The sequence below is a fragment of the Lemur catta genome, chromosome 12, assembly GCF_020740605.2.
Source record: "Lemur catta isolate mLemCat1 chromosome 12, mLemCat1.pri, whole genome shotgun sequence".
In the NCBI taxonomy this organism is placed as follows: Eukaryota; Metazoa; Chordata; class Mammalia; order Primates; family Lemuridae; genus Lemur; species Lemur catta.
In genome coordinates this window covers 80,205,040-80,230,760 of record NC_059139.1, presented here as the reverse complement: position 1 = coordinate 80,230,760, position 25,721 = coordinate 80,205,040, and the positions used below count along the sequence as shown (strand labels likewise).

General features: G+C 36.4%; 1 protein-coding gene across 1 annotated transcript; it reads left to right on the top strand.

The window, feature by feature from the left end:
• Positions 1–466: 466 nt before the first annotated feature.
• FEM1C (fem-1 homolog C) lies at positions 467–25,390 on the top strand. The gene is made up of 3 exons (XM_045565764.1): positions 467–877; positions 1,717–2,450; positions 20,646–25,390. Exons 2-3 carry the CDS (start codon positions 1,907–1,909, stop codon positions 21,953–21,955), a joined length of 1,854 nt encoding a protein of 617 aa, XP_045421720.1. The 5' UTR covers positions 467–877; positions 1,717–1,906; the 3' UTR covers positions 21,956–25,390.
• The last annotated feature ends 331 nt before the right edge of the window (positions 25,391–25,721 follow it).

Sequence of the window (25,721 nt, the reverse complement as noted above, 5' to 3'; positions counted from 1 at the left end):
CTTGTTGACTTTATACTGCTCTTAAGTTTTACCATTTCCCGTAGCCTTTATATTTTTTAGAGACTATATTTTAAAAATCAGTCATGTTTGGCAGGCTGCAAAACTCATCTCATCTTCTGAAATACGTTTTCTCTGCGTATTCTGAAGCATAATTACGACCTCGGCATATTCCAGGGCCCACCAAAGCAAGGGCAGTGGAGACTACTAGTCCGAGAGTGTTGCTGCGTACGGGAAAGTAACATTGTTTACTACTCCCCAGGGAGCTCTGGGATGCGACCAAAGATTATCTACACGAGCGTCTTTCAAAAGCGCGAGTACATGGATCCCGCGAGATCTCGGTAGACTCTCAGTCTACTTCGGGCCGCCGCGATGCAGCAGGGTCCCACCCCCTCGCAACGCCCCGCCCCCGGCGCGCCGCACGCAGGCGCGTCCGTCGCAGTGCTCGCGGCCCCGCCCCTTCCACGGTGCTCCGCCCCGGCCGCGGCACCCCGCCCCGCCCCTAGGCGGTTGCTCGCTGCAGCCGCCGCCCTCCCCCGGCCCAATGGCGCGGCTGCCGCGTCAGTGATGTGAAGCGGTGTTTAAGCTTGTCCGGCCCCCGGCCCGCAGCCCATTACACCATCCGCCGCGGCAGCAGCTGCAGCCGCTGCAGCCGCTGCAGCCAGAGCAGACTCAGAGGGCGGGAGGCTGCTCGGCGTGGCGGGGCGGGGCGAGCAGCGCGGCCGGATTCATTCCTGTGCGGCGCGGGGCATGGAGGAGCTGTGCGGCCGCAGGCAGAGCAGGGCGGCCCGGGCGACGGCGGGCACAACGGTTTCCATCTGAAGGGGGCGGCCCGAGCCCGAGCGGCAGGCGGCGGCGGGGAGGACTTGCCCCCGGGCAGGTAGTGGCGGCGGTGGCGGCCTGCCAGGGCCCGGGCCGCGGCCTGAGGCGCCCGCGGGAGGCCTGGGCGGGAAGGAGGGCGCCCCCGGGAGCGGAAGGCGGGCGGCGGGCTGGAGGCCACGGGCTCATCGGCCCGTCGGGAGGGTTGTGGTCGATCGAGGAGCTCGGGAAGGCGCTGCTGGCGTCTGGAGTATGTGTAGTCGGAGGTTCTGTAGGGGCGACTGTGGTTTAAGGAACCCGCGGATCCCTGGGGTGAGGGGTGATCAAAACGGGGCGGGCGAAGTTAATGGCTAAAAGGCAGCCGGATTTCCTGAGAGGCTCAAGTAGTTACAAAGGAAAGCGAACCTTTCGGGTAAGGGTTTTGACCTTAAGCTGTTAAGGGGTTTGGTGTGTCCGACGTTTTTGTTTCTTGTCGAAACCCATCTCAGCCACAACGAGGCCTTCCAGCCTCGCGCCCTTGGCCAGCTCTCCTGCAGATGCAAAAAAGAAACATTTCTTAACCCACGGCTCCTGCCTCTTTCGGTTGTACTCTCCCTGGGCGTGTGCAAAGCAAAACTAGAACAAAGCTTGGCTGGTTAGAGCTGGAGGCGAGAAAACCGGTTGCCTGTAGTGTTTAAATTTTCCGCACACGGGGAAGAGACTGCTTCCCACCAAAACATTTGGGTCTCTGTGTGCACCCTTCTGTATTTTCCTTTTCCACCTTTTTTTTGGGGGGGGGCGGCAGAATAATCGTTCAAGTATGACTTTTTTCTCCGTTGCCGCAGAAGTGGAAATCAAGAAAATTTAGTGCTTTTGCCTTTACCTATGGAAAATTCAAAACTGCTTTTTTTCTTTCTCTAGTTTGGTGCTCTGGTTGTCAGATGTTGGAAGGAAGTAGGACAGAACATACTCTCCGTGGTTTTATATCCGTTCTGAGGTGCAGTGATTAACATTGCACTTTGGTTCCCGTAACTCCTGCCTGTGTCGGTAGAGTTAAGCTGGAGCTCTGCTTTGAAGGATAAATAAAGCACAGCCTCTGAGTTGGACATAAATGGATCTAAAGACAGCAGTATTTAACGCAGCTCGGGATGGCAAACTCCGGCTTCTCACCAAGTTGTTGGCAAGCAAATCCAAAGAGGAAGTTTCCTCCTTGATCTCTGAAAAAACAAATGGGGCCACTCCACTCTTGATGGCTGCCAGGTATGGGCACCTTGACATGGTGGAATTCCTCCTAGAGCAGTGCAGTGCCTCCATAGAAGTCGGGGGTTCAGTCAATTTTGATGGTGAAACCATTGAGGGGGCTCCCCCTTTGTGGGCTGCTTCTGCAGCAGGACATCTGAAGGTGGTCCAGTCTTTGTTAAATCATGGAGCGTCTGTTAACAATACAACTTTAACCAATTCAACTCCTCTTCGAGCTGCATGTTTTGATGGCCATTTGGAAATAGTGAAGTACCTTGTAGAACACAAAGCTGATTTGGAAGTGTCAAATCGACATGGGCATACGTGCTTGATGATTTCATGTTACAAAGGACATAAAGAGATTGCTCAGTATTTACTTGAAAAGGGGGCAGATGTTAATAGAAAAAGTGTTAAAGGTGAGTTCACCTTCTTTGTTTTTATTTTTTAAGTGTCTACCACTTATTTTCAGGAAGTTTGATATATAATTAGAAACATTGGTGTTGAGTAAGCCAACATTGACAGACCTGTTTTGATTAGGTAACTCTTCCAGTATAACCTTGTAGAGTGTTTCTCTGATATTTGATAAAACATTGAACAAGTGTGATAAAAGACCTCTGTTACTATGTTAAGCAGCATTTTCTCTCGTTTGGAGTTACTTCCAATTCCTGGGAAACGGGTCCTCCACAGTTACAGAGCATATTAATGGTAGTTGACCTGAGCACTTAGGTGTATATTTAATCTACCTGGGAATATAGTTAAATGTAATACATTTTTCTTAGCTTTTTTCTTTTTTTTTAAGAAAAACTTCGGAGTAGGAACTACTGTATTTAATGAGTCATTGTTTTGTTTGTTCTAGGTAGGCATTTCATTTGTTATTCTGTCAGGAAGGCTAGGCCAAACTGACCTGGAAGGATTAATACCAGTGGAAAGGAAGAAAATCTGTTCACTTATTTCATATTTATTTGTGGCCAATAGAAATTCCTTTTATATAGAACATGTATTAAATATAGCAAGAGAGAAAACAGATTTTTAAAACTGCTTCAATACTGAGTATGCAAAACAAGTACTAGGTTAAACAGATGTGGATTTGTTGGCTAGCAACAAGGTAAACACCTTTTTCCAGAAGAAGAGCTCAGGTTTACAATTGTGTATAATTTTCATTGACTGTAATAGACTCAAAGCAGCAAAGGTAGTTTAGAATTTTTTTAAACCCTTAAAAGCAACTGTTTTCATAGCATAATTTTGATCCTTGTTTTCCTTAAGTCTATTTATACAAAAGCAAAGTGATTTACTACCTAATTTTAAAAAACTATTAAAATTTAAAAGTAGCATACAGATATATTAAAAAAATTCAAACAACACAAATTGGTTTACAATAAAAGATAAGTCTTATTACCGCTGTTCTAGACATGCACCCCACTGGCAACCACCATTTACAGTTTTTTGTGTGTCCTCTTAGAGATAGTCTGTGCAAATACAAGCATACTTCTCTGTGGTCTTCTCTCCCTCGCTTTCTCCTCGCTGTTGGTTGCCAGGTACTGTTCTGTCGTTATTTATTTACAACCTTAATTTATCATGGATGTCATTCAACTCCAACACACATAGCTACCTCATTCTGTTTCATGGCTATACAGTATTTCATTGTATGAATATACATAATTTATCTAGTCTCTATTGGTGGACCTTTAGATCATATCTGGTACTTTGTAATATAAACAATCCTGCTGTGAACATTCTTGAACAAAAATGTGTCTTTGCACACTTGTGTGAGAATAGCTGTAGTATAAATACCTGTATTTGGAATTGCTGAATCAAAGTGAATATGCACTGGTAATTGTGATAGTGTCTGATTGCCTTTCAGAAAGGTTAAACCACACAATTATGGGACACTACATAGTGCATACTTACTGAAGATAGTATGATCTTTTTGGAAAAAAAAGGGTTGTTGCAAAAATGATACAAGATCATTGTGATTTTCTGAAATTTTTTTTCAGGGAAAGTATAAAAATCTCACAAAATCCCAGTACTCAGAGTTAATCCTTCCAAAGATGTTTCTGAATTTTGCTTGCAGATATATATACAATTTTATATGCTGTTCTATAACCTATTTTTTAGCTTATTAAATGTTATCTTTAATGTCATTAATTATAGCTCTTTAATTTCAGCAGCTACATACTCTTCTAATGGAGTTTTATGTTGCTTCCAGTTTTTCTTCATGATAAAAATTGTTTCTGTAAACATTCTTTGTTATAAATTTTTTTATTTCTGATTATCTTTAGAGGTAGTTTGTTGGGTCAGAAGACAGCATGGCTTTTTCCTTTTAAACAATCATCTTTTGAAGAATGCATAAGGGAACAAATTACTGCTGAACTATTAATATTGGGAGTGCTTTGAAATCATAACTAGAAGTGGAAGGGTTAAGATGTATGACTGCTTGTTTAGGCTTGTTGGATTTTTGTTTCTTTGTTTAGGTGTGTTATTCATCACCTTAATGACGTGCAGATTATTGATAAACTCATATATTTAAGCCAAATTGGGGTATGTTTTAAACTCTTATGTCATTGGAGAGATGAGTGCTGGTACTATTTCCCTTATGTTTTTTAAAGCTGCTTTATATGCTTTTGGAGACAGAGTATATGAAGAAACTATAATATAAACAGCTCATATTTTGTCAGCATTTTTCCCTAATAAACTGTGAACAGTATTTAACTTGATTACCTTTGAACTCTTTTGGAAGAATGTTCCCTTTATCATCACCATCATCTTATAGCCTTATACGTGAGGGTGTGTATGCTCCCACTTTTGGACACATGGTCTGCTAATTCTAAGTCATTTTTTCTCCAGTGTCAATATCTAGCATATATTCCTTTAAAAAAATACACACAAATACACATAAGAAAACCATTTCATACTAAAAGTCGTTTTCAGATAATCTCAATTTCATAACATATAGACTTTATCACTTTGTGTGCAGTACTTTTACCTTTTCATGGTGCCTTATAATTTCAACAGTGATTCTTCATGAATGTTGGGGGCAGATTAAAGTACATATGCATCGTCCCTTACTCTGGTTCTAAAGCTTCATTTCTGTGGTAACCATTCTATTATTTATTCTGGACTTTTTAATGAGTTAATGGTAATTAAAAAAGCAGGAACCAATTGAAACTGAGGCATGAATACTGGAGAGGAGTCTTACATAGCAGCAAGGAAGGATTTTTCCCACATTTTAAATCCTCGTCCAAAAAGTGGAAAAGACCAATAGGACTAGGGATAAAATGGAATAATTTCTTAAGACATTTTAATGTGTCATCCGTGGTTGTGAGGAAAGAAAATGCCAATAGATTGTGTTTGGTCTGCTTAAATATAAAATGCATGTGACTTCTACATTCCATTACTTTTTAACAGGCAGTTGATATTTGAATATATTATTTAACCTCTTTTCATTACTTTTTAACAGGCTGTTGGCATTTGAACATGTTTTAACCTAAGGTGGAATTCATTAATTGAGAGAGCATTTGTTGAGTCCCTCAGTGTGCCAGGCTGTTAGACTTAGGATATACAAAGATGAGTAAAACAAGATATCCAGTCCTTGATTCCCTGCTCTTGAGGAGCTCATGGTTTGATTGGAGAGACAGGTTCATAAGCAGATACTTAAACTACAATATGGTAAGTGCAACAGTAGTACTTTCTTCTATTAGATGTTTGGAAATACATAAAGTATTGTCCAAGTTTATTTGGATAAACCTCAACAACTACCTGAGAGATCAATGTGTTCCTTCTTTCCCCATGGTATTCCAAAAGGGGAGAAAATCTTTGGAATTTAGGAATACCTCTTCAGTTTAACACAACACTTGATTTTTGAGACAGTGGTTCCTACTTAAAGTGATAGCTCTCAAACCAGGAGTGATGAGATAAGCTCCCCTCTGAGCTATCACAGTGATGTCAGTGCTTCATGTGTAGTCATCTTTGGCTTTCTTTGTTTTTTTTTGTTTGTTTGACTTTGAGTTGTTTTTGTTCTTGCTTGGACTCAAAATGAGACTTCGTAAATCCCAGGTGAAGTTACTGAAGTCCTTAATTTCTGCTTTTACACCCTAATTGATGGGGAATTGAGCAGTTGAAAGTGCTTGAGTCAATACTACCGACCAATAGAACAGCTTTGGATTGGTATTAGAAGACTGGCCATAGAAGATACTCTGTCCTCATTCATGGGTCATTTTATATACCCAAGGCGATTAAGGTATTAGGTTGGTGCAAAAGTAATTGCGGTTTCAGCCTGAATTTTAAATCATTATAACTAGGCTCAAACACATCTTTATTAATCAAAATAGGAACCATTACAACCAACACGTTTTTGCCAATGAGAAATAAGTTTGTTTATTCCTGTAGTGTAAAAATCCAAGCCTTGGGATTCCACGAACTCTGGGAAAGCATTTTCTGCATCCTGCTGGTTGTGGAAGCGTTTTCCCTGCAAAAAGTTGTGGAAATGCTTGAAGAAGTGGTAGTCAGTTGGCGAGAAGTCAGGTTAATATGGTGGATGAGGCAAAACTTCGTAGCCCAGTTCATTCAACTTTTGCAGCGTTGGTTGTGCGATATGTGGTCGGGTGTTGTGGAGAATTGGGCCCTTTCTGTTGACCAGTGCTGGCTGCAGATGTTGCAGTTTTTGATGGATCTCATTGATTTGCTGAACATACTTCTCAGCCATAATGGTTTCGCCTGGAGTCAGAAAGCTGTAGTGGATCAGACTGGCAGCAGACCACTAGACAGTGACCATGACCTTTTTTTTGGTGCAAGTTTGCCTTTGGGAAGTGTTTGGAGCTTCTTTTTGGTCCAACCACTGAGCTGGTCGTCGCCAGTTGTCGTACAAAGTCCACTTTTCATCGCACATCACAGTCCAATCAAGAAATGTTGATATTGTCAGGTACAATAAGAGAAGATGACACTTCAAAACGACAGTTTTTTTTGATATGTGGTCAGTTCATGAGACACCCACTTATCAAGCTTTTTCACCTTTCTGATTTGCTTCAAATGCCAAATGACCATAGAATGGTCGACCTCGAGTTCTTTGGCAACTTCTCATGTAGTTGTAAGAGGCTCAACTTCCATGATTGCTCTAAATTGGTTGTTACCAACCTCCGATGGCCGGCCACTGTGCTCCTCATCTTCAAGGCTCTGTCTCCTTTGCAAAACTTCTTGAACCACGACTTCACTGTGCATTCATTAGCAGTTCCTGGGCCAAATTCATTGTTGATGTTGTGAGTTGTCTCTGCTGCTTTATGACCCACTTTGAACTCAAATAAGAAAACTGCTCAAATTTGCTTTTTTTCTAACATCATTTCCGTGGTCTAAAATATAAACAGCAAGTAATAAGTCATTAGCAAAAAAACATAAAGTGAGAAATGCGCATTAAAATGATGTATAATGTAACCACATTTAAGAATGTATTCCAATATCGAATGGCAAATTTCAACAGTGCTAAAACCCCAGTTGCTTTTGCACCAACCTAATAAATTGATAATAAGATAATGCACACTTTCTGTGGGAAAGGCAATGTGTTGCACAGTTTGGAGGCTATGAGAAGATACAGGGCATCACATTTGTTAACTGTAAATATTCTATGCTGTAGGATTTTAGAGTGTATTGACTAGGAACACTTCATGGAGAAAGCAGAGTTTAAATAGCCTTGAAAGGATTGCTGGAGTTTAGATCTGCAGAAAGATTTTGATACAGTTTTGCAGACTTAGGACATGGAATAAGGAAAGGCACATTGAGGAATACGCTTGGAGGGTCCAGGGATCGGAAAGTAGGCCTATTTGGACCAAAGGGCACTCAGGGCTAGATTTATAAGGGACTTTGAATTCTCAGTAAGGGAGTTTGATTTTATTCCTCATGCAGCAGTAAGCCAGTGAAAGTTTTTCAGCAGAATAACTGGAATTTTCTTTAAGGGAACTCATCTAACTGTTTTCTACTGCACGGTGAGTCTTTTAGGCTAGACACCTGGTGTTTTTATCATATGCATTAGGAAGAGTATCTGGCCTATCCTGGGCATTTGGTAAATGGGCCTGTTGAATGAACTTGTCGGATTTTAGAGAGGAAACTATAAGCTTCTTGATGGCAAACACTGTGTTTCTGTAGGGAAATATATATATACATGAAGACATGAAGTGACAAAGTCAGACAGTAATTGCCAAAAATGAGCAGTATAGGTAGAACTGTGTAGGAGTTCAGAAAAGGGAGAAATCCATGTAGGCACGTGACAGATATAGCTAGCATTAAAAGGGTTTGACAGAGCTAGTTCAGGCAGTTTATTTGTTTTTTATTATGGCAATTTTTTCACTTAATGAAGAGAATGCATTGAAACACTATGTACTTTCCACCTTACTCCAATGATTATCCATTTGCCAAAGTTTTAAAAAAAAGTTTCTCTACCCTCCCGTTGTTTTCTGTAGTAGTTTAAAGCAAACCCAAGGCGTTATATTATTTCTCTTACATAATACAGACATTTTAGAGTATAGATGTATTTTATTAAATGGTTTTTTAAAAATTTTATTTAATATTTTTTCTCCACTGTAAGCACGTAAGAATCTGAAATATAAAAATCCCCCCTGTCAATTAAAAACTCTTGATATTCAGATAATAGGCTAAGATAATGATTGTTGTCATGGTAGATTGGTTATTTTAGTGTACTTTAGTATTATTTGAAAATGAGTGTTGGAAGCTGAAGTTCTCTTTTCCTTCTTGACTTTGAAAGCTCTTCTCAGCTGATGGTTGCCTCAACACACCCATTGCAGAGAAAAGTAAAAGGGGGAAGGAAGAGACTTAAATTTTATTCGACTCTGTAACATGTCTGTATTTACTTTGATTTAATAACAATGTTTAATTTATTTGTTAAATTCCTTAACATTTTAATCCCACATCATCAAGTTGTTCCTGCAAGTTGTTCCATTTTCATTCTTTTTCCTCCTATATCCCGTGGTGTACCTCTGTGTGTCCTCAGAGAGACTTGATATCGTAGTTGGATAAACTAAGCTGTAGATAGGGTGTAAATTGAGTTCAGTGGGGAAATATCCATGTGGTCTTCTGTCCCTGGAAATTGGGTTTTAAACTGAGAATGCTCACAGAATCGAATGGAGGTTGGTGAAAATGAGTAGATCTTGAGCACTACTGCTGTTTCAGAGTTGGTGGCAGCAACATGAATTTAAGACAGAAGTTTTACTTATTGATCCTCGCGTATGTAGTTCCCCTGGGTTCATCTTTATCAGATTTTCAGAGATTGATTAATTAAATTTGTTTAAATGCAGGAAGCCCTTGGCATTTTGGAATTTATGCTATTGACGCATCAGGAATATGGGATGGAAGATAAAGGTGGAAGAGGTAGGGAGAGGCTCAGAAGAAGTCAGACAGATGCAAATCTGATAAAAACATCTTTCTTCCTCTTTTTATTCACTCCCTTTGGGAAGAGCTGTGATTAAACAAGGCATCTGTGAACTAGAATTGCTAGGAAAGGAATTGTAATGTTCAAGCTTCAGTCTTTAGATGAGCTTTTTTACACACATTAATTGTTTTTACTCTTCCTCTTTTATTAATAGCTCCACTGTTCTTAGCCTTTAAAATACTACTTAACATCAAGACCCATTTCAAAGGCAATTCCTGATCCCCCTCAAGTTATAAGAATTCATCTTATGTGGATACAGATATTTTTTAGGGTTAAACTTAGTGGTGAGCTCAAGGACCTGTATTATTAAATTTCTGTATGTTCCTAGCTCAGTGCCTTATACAAAGAATTAATGAAGGGAGGGCACATAGTAGTCTTGGCACTATTTGTCTGTCTTTTTTCTGGACTTGCTCAGCCCCATCCACAAAATTGAGGAAGAATGGGTTGGTAGCAAGCATAGTAGGCTGAACAAGAGGGATGAGAATTGTTTTTTGTATGTTTCCAGACAAAGCTATTAGAATAAAAGACCCTTTGATTTCTGATTCTATCAGTCAAAACTTATACTTTTACCAAAAATATAGTATTTTAATTGGATTTTTAAATAGCTTTACTGAGATTTAGTTCACATACCATTCACCCATTTAAGGTGTTCAATTTAGTGCTTTTTAGTTTGTTTTCAGAATTGTGCAACATTACAACCATCTTTTTGTCACTCCCCCAAAACTCCTTATCTGTTAAGTCATCCCCTCCCATCCCCACCCCATACCTACAACTGCTCTGGTCATAGGCAACCGCCGATCTCCTTTCTGACTCTATAAATTTGCCTATTCCAAACATTCTATATAAATGAAATCATATATGTGGTCTTTTGTGACTTCTTTCACTTAGCATAATGTTTTCAAAGTTCATCCATTTTGTAGCATGTATCAGTACTTTCATTTCTTTTTATTGCTGAACAGTGTTCCATTGTATAGATATACCACTTTTATCCATTCAGCAGGTGATGAGAACCTGGGTTGTTTCTACTTTTTAGCTGCTACAAGTAATTCTGCTGTGAACATTCATGTACAATTTCTTCTGTGGATGTATGCTTTTATTTCTCTCAGGAATATATCCAAGAGTGGAATTGTTGGGTCATATGGTAGCTCTATATTTAACCTTTTGAGGAATAGCCAAATGGTTTTCCAAAGTGGCTTTATCAGTTTACATTCCTATCAGCAATGTAGGAGGGCTCCAGTTTCTTCACATCCTCTCCAACACTTGTTATTACCCTTCTTTTTTAATATAGCAATTTTAGGAAATATGAAGTGCTATCTTATTGTGATTTTGATTTCTATTTCTCCAGTGGCTAATGATGTTGAGCATCTTTTCAGGTACTTAATTCATGTGGTTATTGGCCATTTGACTATCTTTTATGGAGAAGTGTTTTCATATCTTTTGCATGTCTTTTAATTGTATTATTTATCCTTTTATTACTAAGTGCGAGAGTTGTTTATATATTCCAAATATAATTCTTTTATCAGATGTGTGATTTGGAAATATTTTCTCCCATTCTGTAGATGGTTTTTTCACTTTTTTGATGGTGTCATTTATAGCAATTTGGATTTTTGTTTTACAAACTGATTTTTTAAAAATTTGAGTGTGGATCACTTATATAATATTGGACTTAAACAGGAAATTATTCTTAACAGTTGTTAAGAAAAGACTGCAGGGTTTACTGATATTGTTTACTAGATAGGAACTTTTCTATGGATGAAACTGTGTAATCTAGTTGTAAAACAAAACCCTATTCCTGCTTCAGCATATATTTAAATTTAGAGTAAATAGGAATGATGAAATTTGATTTCTGTTTGGTGTAAAGCAGGGCTGTGACCTAGTCCTCCTTTTTTTTTGTTTCAGACAGAGGAGTCTCTTTTGCCCTGGGTAGAGCACAGTGGCATCATCATAGCTCACTGCAACCTCAAACTCCTGGGTTCAAGGGATCTTCTTGCCTCAGCCTCCCGAGTAGCTGGGACTACAGGTGTGCACCACAACACCTGGCTAATTTTTCTATTTATAGGAGAAACGGGGTCTCACTCTTGTTCAGGCTGGTCTTGAATTCCTGAGCTTGAGCAATCCTCCAGCCTCGGCCTCCCAGAATGCTAGGATTACAGGCTTGGCCCTGGCCCCTTTTAAATTTGTATTCATTTGACTTGATATATTTATTAGATATGGTAGTTATGTAACAAATGTTTATGTAGCAAACAAGAAAATAAGATTCCTCCTCTATTTCCTTGCTACTCAAGGCATCACTTGGATGCACCCCAAATCAGCTGAGTCAAAATCTGCATTTTGTGAGCTAGGATGATGCCACTGCAGTCTAGCTGGAGTCACAAAGCAAGACTCTGTCTCAAAAAATAAATAAATAAAGTTTTAAAAAGCTGCATTTTACTGTGATCCTCTGGTGATTTTGTATGTTGAAATTTGAGAAGCACATCTTTATTAGACTTAAACACAAACACACACCACCACCCCCACTGCCACCACCCCCCCCAAGCTTGGCCTGTGTGAGGAATTTCCCAACAGCAGAACCTATTGAATTGTTATTGCTAGAAAATGCAATTTTAAATTATAGATATTTTGTATCTGTTAAATATTTTATAGTCCTTAAGAGGACATTTTTATTTTATTAAAAAGTTCAATAAATTCTGTCTGCTGCATGAGAGTGCTTTAGAGGCTGACTTAATCTTGATCCAGTGAGTCTTAGTAAACTTGCCCAAATTATTTATATGCTGTATTGAAGTTGTTTTATGGTTTAGGTGGTTGACTGGTAACAATAGCTTACCCTTATTTGAGTTAAAACAAACTCAAAGCATCTGTTGAAGCCAGAGAATTCTTAGGCTTCAAACTAGTTCTTACCCAAATACTGGTATGTTTTTGGGTTACTGATTTTGAGAAAAATATTGACCCCATTGTTAGGCACCTACACTTCACAGTTCAGCAGGAATTTTTATCTCTTATGTGCCTGCTATCAAAAGATTATAGTTGTCTTTAAAATAAATGGTGGTGAAGATTGTCACTTCAGATAATTCTTGAGAAATACTACCAAGCTTTAATGCATGAGCACTTCCCGTAGTGTCCTGCCCTTAATGTCCGTCCCAGAAGCCTCCCAAAGAGTATGGCACTTTTTATTCTTCCAGATTTTCTTAGCACTGTTTCTGTGTTAAATTATAAAGCTGAATATAAAGCTGTATTTGGATTGTACTTTTAGCTTCCTACAGAAATACTTTAACTAAATTAATACTTAATGTTGTACCATTAGCTTGATTTCTAAGAAATGTCCATTTAACAAACATATCTTTTGAGAAATCATAAATATTTTCCATTATGAATTCAGTGCCAGAAAATTTTTCTCCAAATGAACTTTTTCTTAATCAGGCATTGAGAATTGTATAGTACAATGTGTTTTTTTCTTCCTCTTTTTCATTAGCTAAAAGTAAATTCATTAAATTTCAAAGCTAAATAGCCTTAATTTAATTTAAGATGCCCGATAGTATTTATTTTTGAACTTTGTGTTCTGTTTTTTATTGCCTTTTTCACTCTGAGAACAAGAAGATGTGAGATGCAGAAATCTTTTGGAAGTGCAATCATTGTATTATGGGAATGTTTTTGGAGATGGAAAATCTTTTGGTAGTGCAATCATTGTATTATGGGAATGTTTTTAAATGACATATAACCCAGAAAAAATGCCTGAACTGAATCTATAGTACTTGGCATATATTGTCATGTACCGGAAGTTTAAATCGATGATGTTACCTAGCAAAATTTAAATATGATTTTAATGGTCTTTGGCATATAACTTAGCACAGACTAGTCACAAGACCACAGTAATTCAGTTTAAATTTGGCTTGTTATAATAATTTTTTATAAGAAATTACATTAAGTATAGCGTCTCTAACAGTCTTGAATGAAAAAACTGATAGAGCAAAATACTTACAGTAAATATGACAAACAGCTGGTTATCATTTTATGAAGTGCTTACACATAGAAAGTCAGACTAATCCCAGAAATGGAAACATATATAGACATGCCCTAAAAGAAAATAAAATTTGTAAACAAACATGGTAAAATTTTCTATTTACCTAGGAATAGAGGTAATGTAAATTGAAAAATTAATTTCAGTCCTAGAAGGAATACTGTTAAAATGGAACTTTAAAAAAATTTTATAATCCCTTTGGAAGTGAATTGAAGATATATATGAAGCCATCATACATTTGTGATTCTATTTTAAGCTAAACAACTGTTTTGTCATTTGTTTATTGAAGTATAATCTACATACAATAAAATCCATCCTTTTAGTGTATATAGTTCTGTAACTTTTGACTCACATGTATTGCTCCTTTATTAAGGTCAGAACAAAAACTTTCTTTATGTCCTTTGCAGTAAACCCCTCCTCCAGCCCCTGGCAATCACTGTTATCTGTCCTTTTAGTTTTTTAGGTATTACTTTTAATAGTGACAATTATGAAGCAACACAGCAGATACCCATCAACAGGGAAATGTTTAAGTAAATTATGGCATGCCCCCTTACTTGAACTTTCACCATAAAACCATTAAGAAGCCTTATGTAATATCTATCTAGTTTCTAGAGACTGTGCAGACTATGTAGTAATATAACAAAATGCCCAAGATATAGGTGAAAAGCAGGAATCAGTTGTATATGTACTGATTACAACTTTGCCAAAACATACTATATAAAAAGACTTGAAGAGTGACACAAGAATTATAGTTGCTTTAAAATTATGCTTTTTTTAAATTAAAGCCTCTGTTTTCCAAACTTTAAGTAATGCTCCAGTCTATAATTCAAAAACTTATCTTTAGGGCCTTAGAGGACGTGAAAGTATAGTGATTATATGCTTAATCTGTTAGAGTAATTTAAAAGATCTCCATCTAAGATTTTACTTTTTGAACTTCTCTCCTCAGAAGCTAAGTTTGAATTACTTTTTGTGATATCAAATATTAAAAATTTAGAATCTGCCTTAGCTTTAGCAGTGCTATTTGCTTCTAGGATATAAAAGAAATATAAGATCTGTATGCTTTAAGAATAGACAAGTTGAGCTAAGAAAACCTATTTGTGAAGCAGCAACATCATACTATTGTAAGGTATGGTAATAGTAGATGTTATGTGAGTACCTGCCGGGATGAGTGATATATTTATTCACCAGGCATTCTTAAAATGACAAAATTGTTATGATACAACCAAGAAGGCCTCTTTGAGCAGCTGAAATTTCTGGTGAAACTTGAAAGACAAGAAGTTAAAATGGTAAAGAAGAAAGAGTGCATTATAGGAAAATCAAGAACAGAGGCATGGCTGTTCCTGGTGCCGTGAGAAGTACTTAGGATGGAATAATGTGAAGCATAAGCAGAATCTCTGCCTTATTGATAATGTCTTTTTGGTTATGGCAGGGCATTGGTAAACTATGGCCTGGGGGTCAAATCTGGCCCACCCTCTTTTCAGTACTGCCTGAGAGTTAAGAAATGGTTTTGACATTTTTTAAAGGTTGAGGGGGAAAAAAATCAAAAGAAAAGTTTCATGACGTGTGAGCATTACATAAAAATCAAATTTCAGAGTTCATAAGTAAACTTACATTGGAAAACTGCCATGTCCATTAACTTAACATATTGCCTATGGATACTTTCCTGCTACTTGGCAGAGTTTAGTGGTTAGAACAGAGACCTTATGGCCTGCAACACCTAAAATATTTGGCCTTTTACAGAAAAAGTTTGCCAGCCCCTGGGTTAGATTCACAGTGAACCCTTCATAGCAGAGATAATAAGAAATGAGCCTGAAGAGGTGGGGTAGGGAAATGTTTCTTTCTTTTAAAATTCGTATTCTGTAGTCTCCAAGATTAAGCTTTATTTCACATAATGTACTTTCTAAAACCACAGATTTCTTGTCATTGTCCTCCCCTCCACACAAATAGTGCTTTGAGAATCAAATGCTTTAGAATTTTGAAAGCCATCTCAAAGACTTTATGCTGTTTCCTTAGGAAGCATGAAGGCTTTTGAGTTGGAAAGTAATGTGATTCGTTGAAGTTTCATTATGAGGTTTGGTGTATATTAGATATAACTTATTCATTGGAGTTTAGTATGACTGGCACTTCATATATGACCTCAGAAATGAGCAGTACACTGAAATGGCACTTGGGAGACATGGTTTTATGTTTTAACACTAATTTCTCTCTATTGTTTTCTATTTGTATGTAGAATAAGTTTATCTTCTCTGTCTTGCATAGTTATTAATATATAAAATTAAAAGGGGGCAACAGTTAAATAAAATTCAGGAAAATAAAAAATTCTCTATTAGCATATTTACACCTTTTCATTAATTTCTGCTTTTTATTATTTGCTTCTACTTTTTCTAGGTTTAATTTACTGTTTTCCCCCCTGACTTCTTAAGATGGAAACTTAGCTCTATTGTTAAGCATAGTTTTAGCCATATCTCACAAGATTTGTTATTTAATGTTTCTGTTGTCACCCAGTTAAACATATTTTCTGATTTCCATTGGACTTTTTTCTTTGACCCATGCATTATTTAGAAATGAGTTTTTAAATTTCAAATATACAGATTTTTCTAGCTATCTTTTTGTTTTTGATGTCTAACTTCATTGTATTGTGGACTTAGAACATACTCAGTAATTTCAGTTCTTGACATTTGTTGAGACTTGCTTTATGGCCCAGAATATGGTCATATTTGTATATGCTGCATATATCCTTGTGAAAAAAAATGGTTTTCTATGGTTGTTGAGTTTTTTTATATATGCCAGTTAAATCAAGTTTGTTAATTGTTTTCAAATCTTTATTCTTGCAGTTTTGTTCTTCTAAACTGAGAAAGGTGTGTTCAGATGTAATATATTTGTGGGTTTGTCAGATTTTGCTTGTAGTTCTGTTGATTTTTGCTTTATGTATCTTAAATCTGTGTTATTAGGTAAAAACAAATAGAATATATCTTTGTGTTTGAAGTTTATATCATTGTAAAATGTTTCCCTTTAAACATGCATTTTAAAGTCCACTTTGATATTTTAATATCAGACAGGTTTCTTATATTTAATTTTGGTATAAGGTATATTTTTTCTCACTTCCAAAGCTCTATCCTTATATTTAAGGTGTGTCTCTTGCAAGCAGTGTGGCTTGAGTTTTCTGTTTGTATGTTCAGTCTGACAGTTTTTTCTTTTAATGGAACCATTTAGTTCTCTTGCATTTAATGTAATTTCTGATATTTAAATTTTTAATCTCCTAGCTACCTTTTTAATTTTTTATTTATCCTGTTTTGTCTTCCTTTGTCTTTCCTATTTTGCCTTATTTCATTTTTTTCTCTGTGTTAATGTAGTAGTTACGTGTGCATACCTTCTAACTATTATTTTAGTGGTTATCCTAGATGGTACTACTTTTGACTTATCAAGGGCTGACATAAATTTCTAATTTTATGTCTTTTCAACAATGCAGAGATCTTAGGACACTGTAACTGCAGCAATTACCCTGCTTACTTTTATGCTATTGCTGTCAAATATTTTACTGCCATATATGTGTGTGTGTGTGTGTGTGTGTGTGTGTGTGTGTGTATCTCAAGCTTTACAAAACATTAATGTTTTTAAAGTCGGTATTAATTTAGATTTACCCACAAATTTACCAGTTTTTGTTGATGTTTATGCCCACATCTCTAAGCTTCTATCTAAGCTTCTATGTGGTTCATCTTTCTTCTGCCTAAAGAACACCCTATAGTATTTAGGTCTGCTGGTAATCAGTCTTTAGTTTTTCCTTCTTCTTTTCTTTCTCATTTGAAATGGTCTTTAATTTTCATGTTTACTTATGATGTTGGTATAGAATTCTCTGTTGAGAGTAATTTTCCTTGGTGTTTTTAAATACTATTTTATGTTTCCTGGCTTCTGTTCCTACTGAGAACTTTGCTATCAGTTTGATTGTTGCTTTTTTGCTGGTAATTTCTACCCATTATCTGGTTTTAAGATTTTTCTCTTTGTCCTTAGTTCTCAGCAGTTTTGCTGTTGTGTACCTCAATGTGGTTTTCTTTTTATTTATCCTTCTTGGAGTTTGTAAAACTTATTAAATTTGTAGTTTAAGCTTTCATCAGCTTCTGAAAATTCTCATTAAATATTGCTTTTGCCCCATTTTCTTCCTCAAGAATTCTGGTTTTGAGTATGTTACCCTTCTGACATTGTTGTCTCTGCTTTCTCATCCTTTATTGCTCCATGCTTTTTTCTGTAGATTTTCATCTGACCTATCTTCTAGTTCACTAATTCTCTATTCAGCTGTGTGTAAATCTGCCTTTAAAGCTACTCATTGAGTTTTTCAGTTCTGTTAATAGAATGTCCATTTGATTTTTTTTAAATTTCCAGTTTTCTGTTGAATTCTCAATTTTTTAAAAATGTCTTTGAATATTCTAAACGTAGTTATTTTAAAATCTGTCTCAATAACTGCATTATCTGGATCTCCTGTTGAGCTTTTCTGGCAGCTCTAATTTCTCTTGGTTTTTGTTGTGGTTCTTTGTTTTCTGTCCATTATTTTTGATTGGATACCAAGCATTATATGTGAAGAATATAAAAAATAATTTGAGTCCTAGTATGATAATAATCATCTAAATACTGTTTATATTTGCATGTAACTTTTGATTATGTAACTAGCAATCCTGGATTATTTTAAATTAGATTTCATTTCCTGTGATGGCTTGTCTATTTGCAGTTTACCTTGACTCTCTAGGGTGTAGCCCTTTGGAGCGCTAACCTAAAGTGTAGGGTGTTTTCAAAATTCCCCTCTATGCGGGCTATGGACCCCAGTTTTCTCCTCTAACCCTGCAAGACTGCCAAAAGTTCTGCTCAGGTTTTCAGCTATCTCTTCCAGAATTGGTGGCGGCCATAGTAGGAAAGCTGTCTCAAATTCTGGACTTTACTCTTCTAATGTTCTTTCTTCTCCTTGATATCATTCCCTTTTTATCTCTTAAATTCTGTCAGGCAGATTTTTAAAAATGCATTTTTCAGCGTTACTAGTTCTTAGTGGAAGGGTGATCACATTACAAGTATCTCTGTCGTTACTGGATGTGAAAGTCTTCCTTATTATTTTTTTAAAGTCACCTTTTTTTTTTAAATATGTGGGTATATTCCAAATGAATATATTTTACATTTTTTCAATAAATAAGTGCAGAAATGTTAAACTGGCTTTTGCTACATTTTTATTCTTGATTTTATGCTACTCTGATTAGAGCAGAATGCTGTCTAAGCTTTCTCTTTATATTCAGATTTCTCTTTACTTATATTGCCTATTTCTTAGAAAAAGTGAGAGTAGTAGAGGTTGTCAATTCAATAGAGTTTTAAAAATATAATCAGTGGTAGTCATGTTTACTTGAAATTATTTTGAACAAATGAACATCAATAGTCAGAAGTTGTGGGCTCTCTCAGTTCTTGGTTACCTTACATATTACTAAAACATTTTATCAGATACTATTTCATTGTGGACCATTGAAATCGTGTCAGAGTAAACATATCCAGAGTCTGTATGTAGTCCTTATAGGTATTATGGAAGACTAAACAGGATAAATTTGTGGAAAGATTAAATTTTTAATGTATAATAACTCCTGTTTTTTCTAATTTTACTTGTAAAGTAGATTTATTATTTAAGGTATTCAGATTAAACCACTTTCTGATACACATGCTGTGCTTGGGGTCCGCAAAGTCATCCCATATTTAGAGGTAACTCACTGTACAATTTTACTCATGGCTAATATTTATTACAGTAATAAGGACACGCAGCTGGATCGCAAGGGGGAACAGCACAGGTAAGGTCTAGAGGAATCCGTGTGTAGGCGTTTGTATGCACTCTCCCTCTCATGAGGGATCGCATAGAGCACACTCTTCCCCAGCAATGAAAATACATGTGTGCCATGTTTCTGCCCATGGAAACCCATGAGAGACTCAGCGCTCGTGGTTTTTATTGGGGGCTAGTCATGTAGGCACCCTTTGCCTAGCACATATCCAAAATTTCAGACTCCCAGAAGGAAACCAAGTGTTCAGTACAAACTTCATTGTTGATAGGAACAGTTTAGGCACAGTGAGCCACTCTTAACATTTAGGAAAAATTTTATATGAGTATAGAGAACTGTTTACCAGACAAGTTCCCTAATGCCAGCCAAGGGTCAACCTTGCAAGTAGGTCTTTCTAAGGATAGCAGTCTCAGCCTGCTATGTTAACTGTTTTCTGCAGACATGCCTAAAATGACTCACTGTCGAAATTATCTGCATTGTTTATAAATATCAAAGGTCTGCATGATAATTCCTATTTTGATGATTAGTAAACTGTTTATCATTAAACTTAGCTAAAATACCTGGTATTTATAATATCTTAATATGTTTCATACAGGCTTGTACTAATGTGCCAATGCCTGTTGTCACTTGTAATCCATGTGTGGGAAGAAGAGGACAGTGTTAGAACATTTAGTACATCTAAAAGAATGTTTAAAAAATTAAATTACAATGGGAAATAATCCATTATGACAGGACACTTCAGATGTCTCTTTTTAAAGTTCATATTGAACCACCCACATATTTTTCAGATTTCAGTAGACTTGTTTTTCTTATGTGAGCTTTTTGAGGGAAGTACTTTGTTACCATGAATTTTGGCTAAAGCCGCTGAAGTTCACTTGACACTCAGAAATAAATATTGAAAAAGTAATTTGTGACTACTATTAGAATCAAGTTGAGGAATCTTAGATATTAAAGACTAGATTCCTGTTTATAAATGTGGAAGCTGACCAGAAAGTTAAGTGACTGTCAGCAGAACTGTGCTTAGCTGGTTACTTTTATTTCATCCATTTTTAGTCAGAATATGCACTTGAAAACATTAATGAAAAATGCCAAGAGGCTATGGATTAATTTTGAGTTTCATCTGGTAACTTTGGTTATCTTTTCGTACCTAATTTGGTCATGTCGTTTATTCAACAAGTTTCTTCAGCCCCTGCTATGTATCAGACACTAATTTTAGGCACTGGAGACAATTTTTCCCTCATTTGTAGTCAAAGTATGTCCTACTTAAGGTGGCTTGGAGCTGCCTGCTTTTCTTTAGGTTCTAAAGTACATACATGTACTACATTATATCCTGATCCCTCAAAGTATATCTTTTTTTCCTCTCTTTAAGGTAATACTGCATTACATGATTGTGCAGAATCTGGAAGTTTGGACATCATGAAGATGCTTCTTATGTATTGTGCCAAGATGGAAAAGGATGGTTATGGAATGACTCCCCTTCTCTCAGCAAGTGTGACTGGTCACACGAATATTGTGGATTTTCTGACACACCATGCACAGACCAGCAAGACAGAACGTATCAATGCTCTAGAGCTTCTGGGAGCTACGTTTGTAGACAAAAAAAGAGATCTCCTTGGGGCTTTGAAATACTGGAAAAAGGCAATGAACATGAGGTACAGTGACAGGACTAATATAATTAGTAAACCAGTACCGCAGACACTAATAATGGCTTATGATTATGCCAAGGAGGTAAACAGTGCAGAAGAGCTAGAAGGTCTCATTGCTGATCCTGATGAGATGAGGATGCAGGCACTATTAATTAGAGAGCGTATTCTTGGTCCTTCTCATCCTGATACCTCTTACTATATTAGATATAGGGGCGCCGTCTATGCAGACTCTGGCAATTTCAAACGATGCATCAACCTATGGAAGTATGCTTTGGATATGCAGCAAAATAATTTGGACCCTTTAAGCCCAATGACTGCCAGCAGCTTATTATCTTTTGCAGAACTGTTCTCTTTTATGCTACAAGATAGGGCTAAAGGCCTGCTGGGTACTACTGTCACGTTTGATGATCTTATGGGAATACTGTGCAAAAGCGTCCTTGAAATAGAACGAGCTATTAAACAAACTCAGTGTCCGGCTGACCCGTTACAGTTAAATAAGGCCCTTTCCATCATCTTGCACTTAATTTGCTTGTTAGAAAAAGTTCCTTGTACTCTAGAACAGGACCATTTCAAAAAGCAGACTATATACAGATTTCTTAAGCTGCATCCGAGGGGAAAGAATAACTTCAGCCCTCTTCATCTGGCTGTGGACAAGAATACTACATGTGTAGGGCGGTACCCTGTTTGTAAATTTCCATCTCTGCAAGTTACTGCGATACTGATAGAATGTGGTGCTGATGTGAATGTCAGAGACTCCGATGACAACAGCCCCCTACATATCGCTGCTCTGAACAACCATCCAGATATCATGAATCTCCTTATTAAATCAGGTGCACATTTTGATGCCACAAACTTGCACAAACAAACTGCTAGTGACTTGCTGGACGAGAAGGAAATAGCTAAAAATTTGATCCAGCCCATAAATCATACCACATTGCAGTGTCTTGCTGCTCGTGTCATAGTGAATCATAGAATATATTATAAAGGGCATATCCCAGAAAAGCTAGAGACCTTTGTTTCACTTCATAGATGATAATTTGACTGTATTTTAGCACTGTTAAAGCACGAATTGGTAACAGTTGTTTCATAAATGAGCACTGTTGTGATAACACCAGCATTCATTTAGCTTGATATCATCGTGCTCTCATTGGCTAAAGCATTACAAGCATCAAATTTACAAGTTTGGTTTCCCAGTATTTAATATAAATATACCATATAATATATTGTTTGTGAATTATTGAAAAATGTAATGTCATACTCAAATTTCTAATTGTCTGCCAAAGGCTTATTCATTCTGGTTTTGTTTGCTGTTGGTTGTTTGGAACAGAGTTAACCATTTTTCAGTGGTGTCTTTATACTTTACTGGTTTGTGAATTTTATATAATTGAAGGTCTTTTTTTTCCTGCTGCTTCCTTCTCTTCTTCAAGTTTCTCCCCAGTTTCCATTTTATTTTTTTTCCTAACCATTTCTATTACAGTTTTTTCCCCGTTATGGACCCATGCTAGGTTGTACAAACTTTATGGACTTATTACCATTTGCAGTTACCATAAGTGCTTTATCTTCTCTATGCACCGGCTTAAACTTGACTGTTGTATGTTAGCATATTTTCTATGCAGCAGTTGGTCAACTTCAACTCAAAACACTGTTTTCTTAAGTTTGTTACGAAGTTCATTTTACGAAAGTACTCTTACAGCATGACAATTTTTAGAGCTATAGGTTAGCTATCTTAGCTCAAGCTTTTTGGTTTGTTTTTTTTTTCTTCACATCTGAGGTTTCTTTTCTCTAATCCACTGAAATTATTGTGTGCTAAATTTGGGAAACAAATCTATTCTAACTCATTAACCCAGTTGAAATTTAGGTCTGTCATCTTAATATATCATGCAGTAAAAGGAAGACTCTTTCTAAAGTGACCCACCTTTCATGCTGCTCCAGCGTTGTCCTGCTTGTGCTGATGGTGTGACTAGGTGTAGAGAATTTGCTTAAATTTAACCTCAAAGTTTATCACACAGCTTAACAAGTCACATTGAAACATTCAGTAATTGAACTGCAAATCACTTTTAGTTACAAAAAGAGCTAAAGCATGTCAGTGGCATGATGCTTGCCAAGCCAGATCTAGGCATCTAGGATAATTAAGGTATTTTAGTATGCAATTTACTGCCATAGTATCAAAGGTCAGTAACAGTGTTCTTTCTTTCTTCAGGCTTATGTATACCTTTAAAAATAACTTGCATGAATTACTTTGGTCTCAATTATTTGTTACCCTAGTTAAACACAAAAGGTTGCAGTGCTTCCTGTTCCCTTACTGAAAGTTAGCTTTTCTTTTCTCTCCTCCTCTTCTCTTCTCTTCTCTTCTCTTCTCTTCTCTTCTCTTCTCTTCTCTTCTCTTCTCTTCTCTTCTCTTCTCTTCTCAGATTTGCTAATGCCACAGAAAGGGCTCTTTTAACTTAAGAAAAGATAAATGAAAGTACTTTCTAAAAAAGATTCAGGTAATTATCATTCAGCACTTTATTGTAATTCAGAATAACATTTATGATGGCATATTTGCCCTGCAAATGTCTTAATGAAATTGTTCTGAATAAAAAGCTCCTTATTGATTTGAGAAAAACTCAGTTTACCTGTGAGTTTAATGAACTGAGTCATTCACTTGGATTTTTGTGTTGACATTTTATTTTGAGGGTTGATGTTATGCTATTTAAGGAGTCATTATTGCAACAGTCTCATTAGGTTTATCATCATCTTTAGTCAGTAAAAAACTTGTAATGAATAGTAAATAAAAAGAACATTAGAGTTTTGGGTTAAATAATTGAGGTTTAATTTTTAAAAAGATATTCTTACTGATTCTTACTATGTTGTAAATTTAATTTCACCATTGAAAAAGGTGGATTCAATATAAATGGACACTCTCCAACCTTTTGATGAAGAAGTTTTACTTTCTCTCATTTACTGTGGACAAATTTGATGAAATATGTGAACTGCCATATATATTAAGGTACTTTGTGATTTAGACCGATATTCTAGAAATATCAAACATCAATATTTTGAAATCATCTGCCTCTAACCTTGTGGTATAAAAATTATATATGCATGAGCTATTTATTTTTTAAAAAGGAAAACTTTGCCAGTATGGTAAATCTACATTAGTTGATCTCAGTAATTTTGAGGTAAAGATGACAATTGGATTTTTAAGTGATTTAATATTTTCCCCTCCTTTTTGGGGGTGGGTGGGAGTTCTTACATGCTCTTAGAGTAAGGCATATCTCACAGTGTTTTACAGGTGAACTTCAATTGTGCAACTCCAGTATAAAATAAGGATTTCTTTAAATACCACTTTTCCACAACTAAAAAAAGATAACTTAGAACTCAGTCTTGGTAACTAATATGCCTTATTTCAATTAGGAAACAATTCTTTCTTCTCTACATGCCATCTCCACAAATGCCATTGGGAGCTCTTGAAAAATCAGTTAGTTTAATATTTAATAGCTCAAAATTGTCCCTGATTTTATTTTAGGGTAACTCGGTTCATAAATGTGACCTCAAACACTTAACAGGGCTTCATCAGTAAGTATTCTCAAAATTGTTGTGAGACTGAATAAAATACTTAAATTTGTATTATTTTTTAACTACAGATGAGTACATTTAAAACTTAACGAGGTAATTATACTCATGTGAGTCAAAGTAAACTGTACATTGTAGCTTGGTGGTGTTGACTAGAGTTAACGTGTAAGTTTTGATTACATTTCTACAAAAATGCCCTACTGGGGCCTCCTGAATTTTAGATGTTCCACTATTTTGATCATTTCTGGAAAAGAAACGGTCATCAGACTCAGATTAGATACTAGTCTGCTTTATGAAGACAAATGGATTATAGATTAAAAAGTAGTCATTTTTCTTATTCGTAAATCTGACAGGCATAAGCCCAAATCAACAAAGATAATCTGGTATCCTTTATGAGTTTGAAGTTAAGTGATTGCTCACTTAAGGTCACTTAAGGTCATGTGACTACCTTAATGTGTACTATTTTAGAGACCCCATCTACTGTGACTTGGGAAAATTCATTAGGTTATATTTGGAAAAGTAGCTCTTTATAAGTCCTATCGCCCAGCAGAAACCTTAGCTGAATTTACAGGTGTATAATCCTTGTGATTAATTTTCTTAGAATTGTGGGGGCTGAATAAGATAACAACATATTCTTGTACACTGTAACGGCAGCATTATTGCTTGGAACTTTAACCATTTTAGGGTTAAATACTAAGGAAACAAACTAATTGGTCATCATTGTTTTCTTCTTTTTCTTTTTTCCTTTTTTCCCCTCATGTATCACTAAACAACTAGTTTCTCTCCCTTTCCCATTGTGTATTTCTCAAAAGAAGTACTGTATTCAGATGCCAGCCAAGAACTTGTCACACAATGGAAAATGATATGCCACAACATTCATTGTAAGGTTTAATAAAATTAAATTTGCACCAAATTTAAGTGTATTCTTATTAACTCTTAGAACTTGATTGGTATTAATATAAGTGATAGTGGACTTATGTTTTAGAAAACACCAAATTGATAACTTATGGCCAGTTAGAACTTCAGAAATAGTATTTATTGTTAATACCTCCATGTAAAAATAACTTATTTTTATTTTTCTAAATTTATTCTAAAAAATAAGTTTATTCTAAATTTTTTGTCTGGTAAAGACTACAGAAACTAAAGATATGGGAGGACTTGTCAAATGCATAGGAGAAGGGCTGCCTTTAACTCTTGTTCTTGTTTTTTAATTGGTTTGGTATTTAAGTATCAGACATATGTTA